At 43.9% G+C, this 12,927-nt stretch overlaps 1 protein-coding gene across 1 annotated transcript in view; it reads left to right on the top strand.

Moving 5' to 3' along the window:
* Positions 1–272: 272 nt before the first annotated feature.
* The window catches only part of LOC147662737 (uncharacterized), a 35,051-nt gene continuing 22,396 nt past the window's right edge, over positions 273–12,927 (top strand). Inside the window, exon 1 of the mRNA XM_086950950.1 lies at positions 273–1,857. Coding sequence (XP_086807076.1) covers positions 273–1,857 — 1,585 coding nt within the window. The remainder of the gene's footprint in view (positions 1,858–12,927) is intronic.

The following is a 12,927-nucleotide window of genomic DNA, read 5'->3' as shown; positions in this document are numbered from 1 at the left end:
TAAAAGTGTGCAATTTGAGCAGAGCAAGGAACACACATAGTGTTGGAAACGCATTTCAAATCAGTGCCTTTCCTAATATATGAACTATGTTATGGATATTGTTAAATTTTAATGATTGAATTTTTTTCTGGTGTTAGATATTCGTAATTTCCTCTGATCACACTGGGGTTGGTGAGACAGGAAGGAGTATTTTGACCTAGTTGTCCTGTGATAACGTGTTGTCTTTTCTCTTTTCCTCTCCTCTGCAGAGACTTGAAAATCAGAGTACCAGAATGGGGAGAAGACGGGCTCCGGGAAAGAAAGCGAATGCGCAGGGTTCACGTGAACCCGTAAGAGCCACAGTCCCATCTTTACCTCTCCATGACGTCTCAGCTTCAAGATCCCGAAATGATGCTCAGAGGGACGAGGACCTGGAATCGCTTTCGGAGAACCTGCCCCATATTATCCTTCTATCCATGCTGGAGGAGTTGGAAGCCAAACTGGATAACTTGATGAATACTGTGAAGGACGTACCTTCTAGAGTCGCTGGGCTGATTAAGAAAATCTGGATCGAAAAGGATCAAGGTTCCCTAGATAATGGTGCAGTGTCTTTGGAGCTTATCTGTCCGGCGAGCATTAGAGATTGTGCTGTTAGCCGGTCTCCTGCAACGCCTCAACTGGACAGGCCAGCGGAACCGAGCTTGTGTCTTCAGCCGGTGTTCTCTGATGGGCATGCACCAAAGCAGGACTGTACGCTCTCCTCGCCAACTGATGTTCAAGGGCGTCCAGAGGAGCCAAACCTTTGTCTACAGCCATCGTTTCCAGATCGACGTGACCCACAGGAGGACCAGTGCGTGCAACCTGGGTTTCCAGATAGAAATGGAGTACAGCAAGATTGTCCTCTATCCCGGTGCCCTCAGACAGATCCTCCAGAAGGATCACAGGAGGCAAAGCTGTGTCTTCACTCAGAATTTGTTGATGGGCAGACACCACAGCAAGACCAGAGCATACAATCGACGTTCGCAGAAGAGTGGGAGCCAGATGAGCCCCTGAAGCAAGAACCATCCCCAATGTCTACTAATAACTGGGACCAGCAACAGAACCTCTGCCCACACCCGCTATTTCCTGAAGGACACAAACTACAGCAAAACCACCGTATACAACCCACGCTACCAGATGGGAATGGACCTGATGATCCCTTGAAGGAAGAATTGATGTGTTTTGATTTCCAAGATCCCCAGGAGAACCGCAGCCTTCAACCCTTGTCACCTGATGGGATGTCATCAGATGAACACTTAGAGTCTGGGCTGTTGTCCTTTGATGAGTTGGGGTCACAACAAACCCAGTGCCTACAGGAACACCTATGCTTGGAGCAGGAACTTCCTTATGCGCAGGATCCAAACGTGAACTACGAGCTAGAATCTATGCGCACTGAAGCACAGGAACCAGACAAACATGACAATCTAGAACCGGCCTGTAGTGATGCACATGGTTCAGATCAAAAGTACAAGCAAGAACCACTGCACACTGCGGACCAGGACCAAGAGCTAGAGTCAGCGCTTCCTGAAGCACAGAAACCAGATCAGAACGATGAGCTCGAACAGACCTGTGCAGATGCACATGGTTCAGATCAAAAGTACAATCTAGAACCGGCCTGTACAGATGCAGAGGGTTCAGATCAGAACTACATACTCGAACCACTGCACCCTGAATCGCAGCATCAACATCAGAACTGCAAGGCAGAACTGCTCTGTCCTGATGAGCGGGGTCAGTGTGTGCCTCCATCATTCCTAGGACTGGATACACATACTGCAGATGAAGACTCAATGGAGAGAGGAAATACAAAATCACATTTATTGCTGTTCGAAACTACCCCAGGTATGTGTTTCACTATAAATAGACTCTTGGAGTGCATACTACCACATGTAACCTCTTCAAAATGCGTATGGGCAGATTTTAGAAAGTCTCTGAGGGGAGGATTATGGTTTGGATGGAACCCACTGAGCGATACTGACCCCCAGAGTACGAGTACACAGGGTGCAGATGTTTCCCTGCATTCTCCTCCTCTGGTTCCACACAGGACTGCATCCTTCCTGTGCAGAAACAGGCCTGGTTATGGGACTCTGCATGAGACAAATAGGCCAGCAGCTCTCATTCTTCCTAGTCCGTCCCTATTCCAGGCTGAAGAACTGAAAATAGCGCTATTCATGGGAGGAATTACTGGCCAGAATCGCACGTAATAATCGGATGCAAGTGATGTGGTGTTCATTGAGAATAGCAGACATGTGCAGTCTAGAGAGGGAACTGTGTTTCTAGTTGCACAGTTACATTGGGTAAGATGCAGTCGTCTCCAGTTCCTGATTTAAAAATCCTAGTCTGTATTCAGCCTCAACAGCAAGGCCGACCAGGGATGTTGTTGTCACTGCAGGGTTCTCCAGGAGTGCACACCACCTCATGATAGACAGATACACAAAGGTTATGGAACTCTGAGGTGGCTTGCAATAATCCTATGATATGCACCAGGTGGTACTTTATCCCGTATAATAGATGGTCACACATCCACTTTCCCACAAACTTTGGTGTGTAGCTCCTACATATGCATCAGCTAACATATTTGCAAACATGAAGAATGAACTTAAAAACGCATGTGCAAAAGTAAAAATAAAAACTGTTAGATATTTGTTGCAAAAAGATGTTAGAAACTGTTCAATAAAAGTCCATTAAAAAGAAAAAGCTGCAGTAGCTCGAAACGTGTAGAAACATGCAGAAAGATTCCACCCTTCCTTTATCTAAGGAAGCTAATAAACATATTCCCTCTGCTTCTCATAGTAAACTAGTGACAAAGCGGACATTTCTATGATACCAATTACATATGTTTTCAGGCCTATAGTCTTTTTTGAGCTACTAAAGAATTGACACCGGCAGGAATTCACAAAATGGTTGCACGCTTCATTTTGTTTGTCAGTCAGCTGCAACGTGCAAGCAACACAAGGCTTTCCGAGAACAAACATGCTAGCTTCCAGCTAGCTATTGCAAAACCTCACATTTCAGTAAAAGCATGTCGACATGACCTGGCCGGTCAAGTACGTGCCAAGTCCACGTATACCAGAGGCACAGATTTCACGTTTAGGGGAAAACCCAAATCTGCTCTTGTAGATGGCATGTGGGCAGCAACACCAGGGTATAGACATACTTCGAGCCTTGAAAGGGTATCATGCCACAGTTGCCCTTCATTGATTGGCCCAGCAGGACATAGTCTGATCCAGGTTACGTATGCAATGATGCCCATCCTGTGGGGGCTTGTAACTATAAAATGTCTCTGTACTGTCATACCAATTGGGCACTCAGTAAGCTTTGCTGAGGTCTCATACAGCAGAAGTTATAAAAGCAAAGTTCTGTTTGTTGCTTTAAACAGCTGCTTCAATTATGCTTCGTGACTTGACCTTCCTTTCACATCAGCTGCTGGCGCTGGCAGCAGGCATTGTGCCCTCAGGACTTGACTGTAATAACTTATAAAAGCGGCGCTCTGACGTCTCTTCTTCATAATCACTGACTTTGTGCATCACAAATTCCTGTTTATAAAGAAATTAGAGACTGCCATCTATACAGGGATTACAGAATCCCATGTAATATAATTATATATATATATACACATATAATAACTTTGGCACAGTTCAATGAATCTGCACAAAACTATTTGGGATTGGCCTGGCTAGTTTCATGCAGTGTTTTTTTGTGGTCCTCAAATTAAGCCACTAGTCATTTAAGGTAGAGCTAGCTGGACCTTTAGCCAATGAATGGTCCGTGCATCTGGACTCGTGGACCCAAATGTAAAAATATATTGGATCTGATTGGTTGAGGGAGCTTTTTCGCCCATCCATTTCGGATACCTAAACCCAAAGTTGGGCCTGCAGACCTGAAGCTCCCTGGTTGGCTGGCTTCATCTTGAACCATGACAAAAAAGAAGGTTCCTTTCTGTGGTTTTTAAATAAAGTTTTTTTCGAATGTAACTTGTAAAGCTAGACACCTATCTAGAAAACTCTTCTATCCTCAATAACATATATACCAAGTGAACCATAACATAAATTGTATCAAAAACCATATTTATTAAAAAAGAAAAGTTTCTTGTATCAAATAATTTGACATAAACAATTTTTTGCACATAAAATTACATACATATTTCATTATAGATCATACACGAAAATTCAATGTATCAACATGTAGAAATCAATTTAAAAAGCCAGTATTGTCGACCCGTTTCGGTGCTTAGATGGTTGGAACACCTTCCTCAGGACTATAATTAAAAACTTCTTCAATCTAAAAAGGTATATGGAACATTCATTAGTATACAGTATATGAGATTTTTTAAGTCTTTTTACAAAAAGAGTTTTTTCTAGGATCATACAGGGTCAAACCTACAAGTGATCATTATGTCTTACATTTATAGCATTTTTCAATTTGCGGTACCAGTCTTGATCCTGGAGTGGAGTAGCCTTTTATAATGTTATACGCCTCAGCTTTGTCGTCAAAGGATCTATATATAAAATATAAAATAATAATCATTTTGAATTTATAGTCCAGCTACTACTATAATGCATTATCTGTACATTGTAACTATCAAAGTATTTGGCTTACTTTGTGATAGTTCGTGGAGTCTTGCAATTTAGGAGACACACTTCAAGTGTACAGATAATGCATTATAGTAGTAGCTCTCTCTCTCTCTCTCTCTCCCTCCTTCTTTCTCTCTGTCACTCTTTCTCTGTTTCTCGATTTCTCTTTCTCTTTCTTTCTATCTTTCTTTCTCTCTCACTCTCTCTCTCTCTTCTGCTCTTCCTTCTTTCCCTCCCACGTAGTTTGTGGTTATAAGAGTTTCTTTTGAAAAGCAATTATTTCTTTGCTAATAATTTTGGAATCTTTTGACAAATGTGCTCAAACTTTTCAAAAAGAGGTTTTTTCTGGTGTCTCTTTATTATACCAAATGCGTTTCTTTTTGTGGTTTTATATAGTACAATCTTGGCTAAAGGGCATTGAAGCACTTTTCTAAAGAGGAAAGACCAAAATGCAGATTAGATGTGCCATTAAATAACAGATAAGCAATAGAGGAATCCCACAGATCACGTCGGGGGAGAAAGTTCAAACAGTTAATATCTGGATACATTGGAAAAGTGGATGCAGAAAGGTGACCACAGATTTATTATTCAGAGCGTCTCTCAAGTAGGAGGATTATGAGTTTATAATTGTGGCAAGACTTGTGGTTGTTCAAGGTGGTTGGGGAGTTCCAGATCCTTGTAGCGCTGGCAGAGAAGGCGAGCTTTATAAAGCGTTCTTGCCTGAATGTTGCTTGTTCCAGCAGGAGGACTTTACAAATTCTCGATCCTTGTTCAGATCCAGAGATTTTGAGTTTTTCAACCAAGTAGGAGGGTGTGGAGTTGTGGAGGGCTTTGTGGGTGATGCATTCAGTGATACATTGGTCTGTTGCTTCAATTGGAAGCCATTGTAGGATGCGAAGTATAGAAGAAATGTGACTTAAAATGTTGTGACCTGTCACAAAGTGGATAACTGTATGAAGCATTTCTCTCGGTGATGCTAATTTTCTCTGGGAAGGCCAGACAGGAAAGTACCAGCGTATGGACTTCTAAGTTCGTCAGGCACTCTTGTGCTTTGATGAGACTTGCTTCTGAAGGTAAATGTGAATAAATATAGGTCTGTAATTGTTAAGGTTGTTCTAGTCGGCATCTGTGTTGTTTGATGAGGGGGGTGACTTGGCCAAGTTCGAGGGAGGTCAGCATGGAGCTTCTCGAAAAGGAGGAGTTGATGATTTTGGTCCATGCAGGCGAGATATGATGTGACTGAGATTCTTAACACGCTCAGGAGGGAGGGGATCGGAAATGTGTGTTGGTTTCATGCAAGCGAGTAATTTGAGCACTTCTTCTGAAGGGACATAGTCTAATTCAGTCCAACCAGGATAAGATGAGTTTGGTGAGACGACCATTAGTTGGAGTTCGGGCCTTGGGTAGACCCTCTTTGCTAGGGGGACATCTTTGGTATAGGACGGAGAGATGGGTGGGTCAAGAGAGATTTCAATGTTAGATATTTTTTCAAAGAAGAATGTTGCAAACTCTTCGCGGCTCATGGTAGAGTCATTTATTGAGTGTTGAGGGAAAGATGAGGTTTGCTGTTTGATGATGTTGAGAAGGTCTTTAGGTCTGTTCCTAGAACGGTCAAGTTGGGCTCAGAAGAAGGGGGATTTTTCTCTGAAGAAATATTTTTTGTATTTTATGCGTTTAGCTCCTGGTATCGCTAGATGTGTTAACAAGGGTTGTTGTCTCCAGTTTCTTTCAGCCAATCGGAGTTGATACCTCTCTGTTAACGTCGTTGTTAAACCAAGATCCGAAAGGAATACATATGATTTCTTGAGTTTCAAAGGGGCGTCTATGTCAAAAAGTTCTCTCATTTTTCTGTTGTAGTGGGCGGTGAGATCATCACCTTGGAATTTGGGATCTGACTAATGCTTCTAATTCTGCCTGGGCGATTCAATGTATGTTCCTCGCCCAGTGCTTGTGCCGGATATTTTGGGGGTGGGCCTTTGGTTGGATGGCTTTGAGATTGAAAAGAATTAGGTGGAGGTGAGTCTAGTCGGTGGGTAGGATAGAGCGGAGGGATAAGATGTTCTGCTTAGAGATGATTGCATCAAGGGTAGAGCCCTTGGTATGAGTTTGTTTATTGAGTGTTGGGTGAGATCGTTCGCTTCGAGGAGGGTGGCTAGGGCTTGTACTGTTGGATCATTTGCATTGTTCAAGTGCAGGTTCAGGTCTCCTAGTAGAACGTCTGCGCTGCCTTTAAGATAGTTTTGCCTGAAGAGGTTTGTTTAGTCCTCAAAGATTTGTCATTTTTCACCGGGAGGGTTATAGATTACATGAATTTTGTTAGAGTTGGGGCCTTTGAACGTGAGTTGAACTCCTATATATTCAAAGGTAGGGTATTTCGTGTTGAGGAATGGAGTTAAGCACAGATAGTTTTTGTGTATAATGGTTAATCCACCGCCAATACGATCCTAGCGGTCGTACGGATGATTGAGAAGCCCTGTTGGTTGAGGAAATTGATAAAAGAGGATGAGTGGTCGTTCAGCCGGGGTACAGTTGGAAAGCAGAAGTCGATTCTGTGTCCTAGGATGGTTTCGGCTATTTGAGTGGCATGCTGGACTGCTGACTGACAATTCAGTAGCATGCAGCAATGCGTAGGTAGTGATCTTGGACCAGGCTGACAAGGTTGGATGGTTGTTATTTTTGTAGGCCGCCTGGGAAGATGAGTGGTGTTCAGGGTTCTACTCGTGCCAAGGATGACTGGGATCTGGCGGTGACAAGGCTTGCTCGGGGCATTGTCATACGTGTTGCTCAGCATTTCAGCTTCCTGTTGGGTGATTTCAGTCGTGGTGCATCTATGATTGAGTTGGTGATGGATACAGGGGATTGTTTGTCTAGGTGTAAATGACAGGGGATCAGAGTGTATATTTGTGGCAGGATCAGTGTGCTCTATAGATGCGTGAAGCTGGGGCAGGAAGTAGGTAATCTTTACGTTCTTACGTAGTGATGAGATTTCATCCAGAATAGTGTTGATTGTGAGTTCAAGCTGGGCTGTTGTAGGGATCAGTTGAGTGGCGTTTGGGTCAGTGGTAGGAAGTGGAGTGCGATGGAGCTCAGCAGAGTTTGGTGCGGAGGCTAATGCAGGAGCGGCCCATGCAGATAAGAGCGGTGGGCCGGGTGGGGGGATTCAATAGACGACAAGGAGGGGGAAATGATTTATTTAATTTTCCCTTGTCATCGTCTGTCGCATTCCCCCGGCCCCCCACCGCTCTTACCTGCACAGGCCGCTCCTGGGCTAATGTAGTATCCAGCCTGCTGTGGTTGGAGGACTGAGAGGATTCCTGTGGAATAGATAAGTCAAGCTGGGCAGTGGAGGTGAGCCATGCAGAGGGGGCAAGTAGTTTTGGTATCGAAACAGAAGCTTCAGTGCGTCTGGGGAGCAGAGAGGCTGTAGGGGGGGGTAGAGGTGGGGGCAGTGCGAGGGGGTTTGGGAGTAGAAGGTTCAGCTAGTAGATGAGGGCGTGCATGGGAGAGGGTGATGGGGTAGTGGTAGCGAATGGCATGGCGGCGCAGAGAGCCGGAAAGTGGAAAATAGATAATTTTGTTCAGTGGCTTGGATTAGGATGTTCCCATTTCTGTATATAGTTATGGACCGATCTCTGCTAAATTTCTGGGATAGGGATATAGTTTGTTTAGATCCATAAGGGACATTGGTAGCATTAGTTCTCTCCTTTTGGCGGGTTTCGTAGTGTAGCAGATGAAGTCCATTTTAAGACTTCTGTGTGTATGATTGTAGAAGATGTCTGTTATTCGTGTCTCTGGGTGTTCTTTCAGGATTTTGTGTTTGTACTTTTTAGCAGCATGTTTGGAGAGGTTTTGCAGAAACGAGTTGGGGGCGTATCTTTCCACGCTCCCGAAGTTGAAGTGATACTCAGAAGTTATTTCTGAGGATAATCAAAGTTAGACTTCGGGAGAAGCATTCAGAGGTGTGCCTAGTGGTCAAGAGGCAGCCTCCAACAGCTAAGATGGCCGCCTGATTGTAACATTGGGCCCTTGCAATGGATGGTTGGTGGGCACTTCTTTGGAAGAGTGGGATGCGAGTGTCAGAGGCGTGTGAAAAAGGTCACCAAGGCGATCTGGTAGGATCCCTTTGAGGATAAGGGGGCCTTGAATGCCGAAAAGCGCCGGTGGTACTGTTGATGTCCATGGGTTCTTAGTGGTCATGGTATCTTGGAGCTGGAGTTTGTGATGGAGTTTATTGGTCAGTCTGCAGAAACTTCCTTTATATTCGAGGGCATATATACAAGTTAGACTCCCACATCAGAGGTAGTATATCACTATCAGCATAGACTAGTAGATATCACAAAGGATGGGTCACTGCTATAGGCACATGGTAGGATAGGAAGCAGCATCAACTTGAGATAACAGTATATGCACGAGATAATATTGGAATAAGATGGGCAAAACAATCCCCATGTAGGCTTAGAATAACAGTGTAGATATAAAAACACAGTATACTCGCAAGAGAACATCTTGAACTTTAGCATTGTGTAACTTGGTTGAGAGTTCATTTTAATGGTGAGATATATTAGGAGGGGTCACTAGGTGTCATTGATGTAAATTGTCTCTGACACTATAGTTTTGTGGGACTTTGTTGAGAGTTGTTTTTACTGGCATGAAGTATTAGGAGGGACAGTGGGTGGCACTGGGACCTCGTTTATTCTTTTGCGGTCTGGAGTCCAATATTTATACCCGGCGCCCACTAGTAGGAGTTTCCAGAGGCTTCCACCACCATGACGTGTCAGGCATCCGCTTCCTCCTTGCCCTGGATCCAGCTTGTCTGGAGTCACAAAAGACCAGTGATAACTCCTTTGAGAGAGTGCTCAAGCATAGCCTTTGTGGGCTCCCGGTTTTCCGTTTAAACAGATTTTTACATATAAATTCAGACGGAAACCAATTTTTCCTTTGTCTGTATTTATATGTAAAAACTGCAAAATACTAGCAAATGTTGCAGCTCTGCCGTCTCGAATACAGAGTTATCTCCCCACGCCCCCTTCCTGCTGCTAGAAATTCCTTCCCGGGCACACACACAGCCGCACCCGAGTACTTCACAGGTCTTTTAAAAGACCATTTACTTGTTAAAGAGGCTTAATTGTTCTTTCATCCCGTGACATAGCCTCCTCCAGCGCCCCTGACACCTCCTGTCCCAGGTCCCATACAGTTGCTCAGCTCTGCCCTCTGATGCCTTTAGGGGTGTTTTAATGTCAGATAGCGTTGTGTTTCCATTCATAATATTTAGTCTGTATAAAAAAATAGAAACGTTGCATTGTATTTCTACTGAGCAAAGAGGGAAATGAAGTGCTTAGCACTCATGCATTTGGACTCGTGGATTTGTCAATGTCACGTAAAATAAACGTACATTTGTCTTTCTTTGTTGGAATGAAAGAGAAGCTCCGTTAGGAAAAAATGCCCTTTTTTATGCTGAAAAACCTCCTCCTATAAGATGCCTTGCGTGGCCTCCATATGTGCTGACATACTGTTATTAAATGTGAAATGGCGGCTGCGGAGTCCAGGGTGTGGAGCAGGGGTGCGGAGGCCACAGAGCACAGACCAAGCCACAGTCTCAAAATCCACCTGACCTCTCCTCCATGCCAAGGCGAAGCAGACGTGATTAGAAGGATGGCTGGCAGCAAATATCTCAGGAGGCAAGTGTGATCGTTCGGAAATACAGGGGAAGGGGGCGAGAGGGAGCAGGGTTGTAATGAGCTGTTTGATTCAGGTGCTAAGCACCTGAAAAATAAAACTCGAAATAGGCCCCTTTATATGTTAAATATTAAGAATGCTCGAGTTAGCTTGTGTCTCAGAAATTGGATGGGCAAACTTTTTTTGGAGCAGATCAGGAAATATCTGTCTTCAGTTAATTGTAAATCGGAATTAATAACAGGGCAGCATTAGGCTCACCATTTGCAGTCTGCTCTCAGTCACAGTCAATCTTTCTCCTGCAAAGTTGAACCTATTCTGTGTGTAAGAATAGAAAACAATTTAATATGCCCCTTGTAACCTGAATTACTTTGTTAAGAAAAGCATGTCCATCCAGCCTTGATGTAGACAGAGACGGAATTACTGTTAATGACTCACCTCCAAAACATTATGCGAACAGAAAACGTGATTCAAATACAGTCAAGCAAATGCATTTTTATCAAGATGGATGGATGGTTGGATGTTCTGGTGATTCACCAGTGGTGAAAGGAGACATAAATGGATGGGTGGGCAAAGAGTTACAGGAGAGTAAGTCCGAAAGAATGAGTGGATGTATACATGAATGGATGAATGCCCCATATCAATGATTTTCCAGTGAATGGATACATAAATGGTAGAAGAGTGGATGCCTGAATGGGAGTCTAGAAGGATGTATGTATGTATGTATGCATGAACAGATGTATGCAGTCAGTAGATGATGGAAACATGGATGAATTACTGGGGGAATGATTCAGTGAATGATGCTTGCGTTGAACTCCCTTATGTTTCCCGGACTCGCTCGCTACACACAAATGAATCCCCAAGTCCTGTGCCTCGCCACTTTGAAATATCACCAGCCGCCACTGAATGATAGGTTATTTCCAGTAAGGACTTTCATCAAAAGCCAATTTTCACATAGAAATTAACAAGACAGCTGCGTGAGGCACACACAAAGCTCTGCCTTCGAAAGCCACTTGAGAGCATTCAAATCTGATTGCAGGGGTGTGACGGAGCAGTGACGCAGTCTGAGAGATTCCTGCTGGAGCAAGGAAGGCAGAAGGGTCGTTTTCAAACACAGAGCAATAAGTCACAGGCTCATGCTGCTCGCAGGTCACCAATAGCTTGTGTAGGGCTGCCACGGGGTCTTTTGTGTAGAGCGCCCCCTCTGTTGCCGGTGGCGCATTACTTCCGACAAAATTTCAATGTGGGTTTAATGGCTTTTGCCGAGGTGAGAATTTGTAAACTTAACAGACTGTAAACGAGTTTTACGGCGGTAAAACTGGGAAGCAGAATTGAGGTCCTGAGGTTATAGCACAGGTGTGCATATTCTGGGAGGTCGAGGCGCAGTTCAGTATTTATGGATTTGCCGCCGTCTTCCTCGAGCTGTCAGTGCAGATTATTAGACTCCTATTTGTGCCATATTATAAAACGGGAATGTGACAACTCTGGCTGATTTTATTTCGAACAAATGCTGAGCTCTTTGTTTTATTGCACAGGTGCGCTACTCTGGGACAGACACTGTTCTGGATTTACGAGCCTGTCACTTTCTTTTTCGCGTTGTTTATACAAATTATTCCACTCTATCCGGCTCACATCCTAAAATGGGGATATTAAAAAAATGGATACTCTGACTGACTTTATTCTTAACAGCCATCAGAGGGCCAGCCTCATCGGGTTCCTTTACACTTTCAGACACAGACCACCCAACTGGGTTATATCTCCTGCATAAGTGGCTACGGCCACTCTCATGGCCACAGCCATCCTATCCCAGACTGACTCATCCACTGAATATCGAGCAGCAGGTATTAGTTTACCAAAGGATGATCTTCAGGGATGGAATATTTAGAAACCACAGATCTCCTTCTTAATCCCAACCTCCCCTTGCCACGTCAATCTACACACGTTGGTATTAATGTTGCTTTGTGTTCTCAACACGTCATTCTACACATATTTTGACCCATTCATAATGCTAAAGTGTTTTTATATCAGAAATGAGAAGCACAGGTACTCTCCTTCTCATATTACTCAGTACCGGACCATTTAAAGCACTACTAAAGCCACAACAAATCGCTAGTTTAAGTGAGCGCATGTGTGCATTGTCAATTTAAATAAATGTGGAAAAATACTAGCTGTAGCGTCGTCTTTTGCTTGTGGCAAAAATAAATGTGGATAAATACAGAAAAAATGCCCCAAACATAAATATGAATAAATACAGACGCGAATGGCAAAAAAATAAATACCATTAAACTGGGAGCCCTATATATAATGCACAGAAGTCCAAGGTAACCAGTATGTTGCTGTCAGTCTACTCACATTTTTTTCTTATTGCTTCATCAACCCTACACCCCCCTTCTTCCGCATACACCAGAAGCAACACTACAAACAAACCCCTCCCTTTCGCCGCTTCAGCCGTGCCGTTTAAGGTTTATTTTGTAACTTTAAAGCTGAGTGCAGCGCTCGCTCTTCCCTAGACTCCACCCACTTTTCATCTGTGTTGGACTTGGCCCTTTTGGCAGGTTCACCCCTGAACTTTTTGCCTTAAGCTCTGACATGCTGGTAGTGATTTTAGACCTTTATGCACTTTAGCACTGTGGTCCAGTGTAGAGTGCGTGCGCTCTCCGAGTGC

Source organism: Lissotriton vulgaris, unplaced genomic scaffold, assembly GCF_964263255.1.
Source record: "Lissotriton vulgaris unplaced genomic scaffold, aLisVul1.2 SCAFFOLD_211, whole genome shotgun sequence".
NCBI lineage: Eukaryota > Metazoa > Chordata > Amphibia > Caudata > Salamandridae > Lissotriton > Lissotriton vulgaris.
Note: the sequence above shows the minus strand (reverse complement) of the source record. Positions and strands in the feature narration are given on the sequence as shown.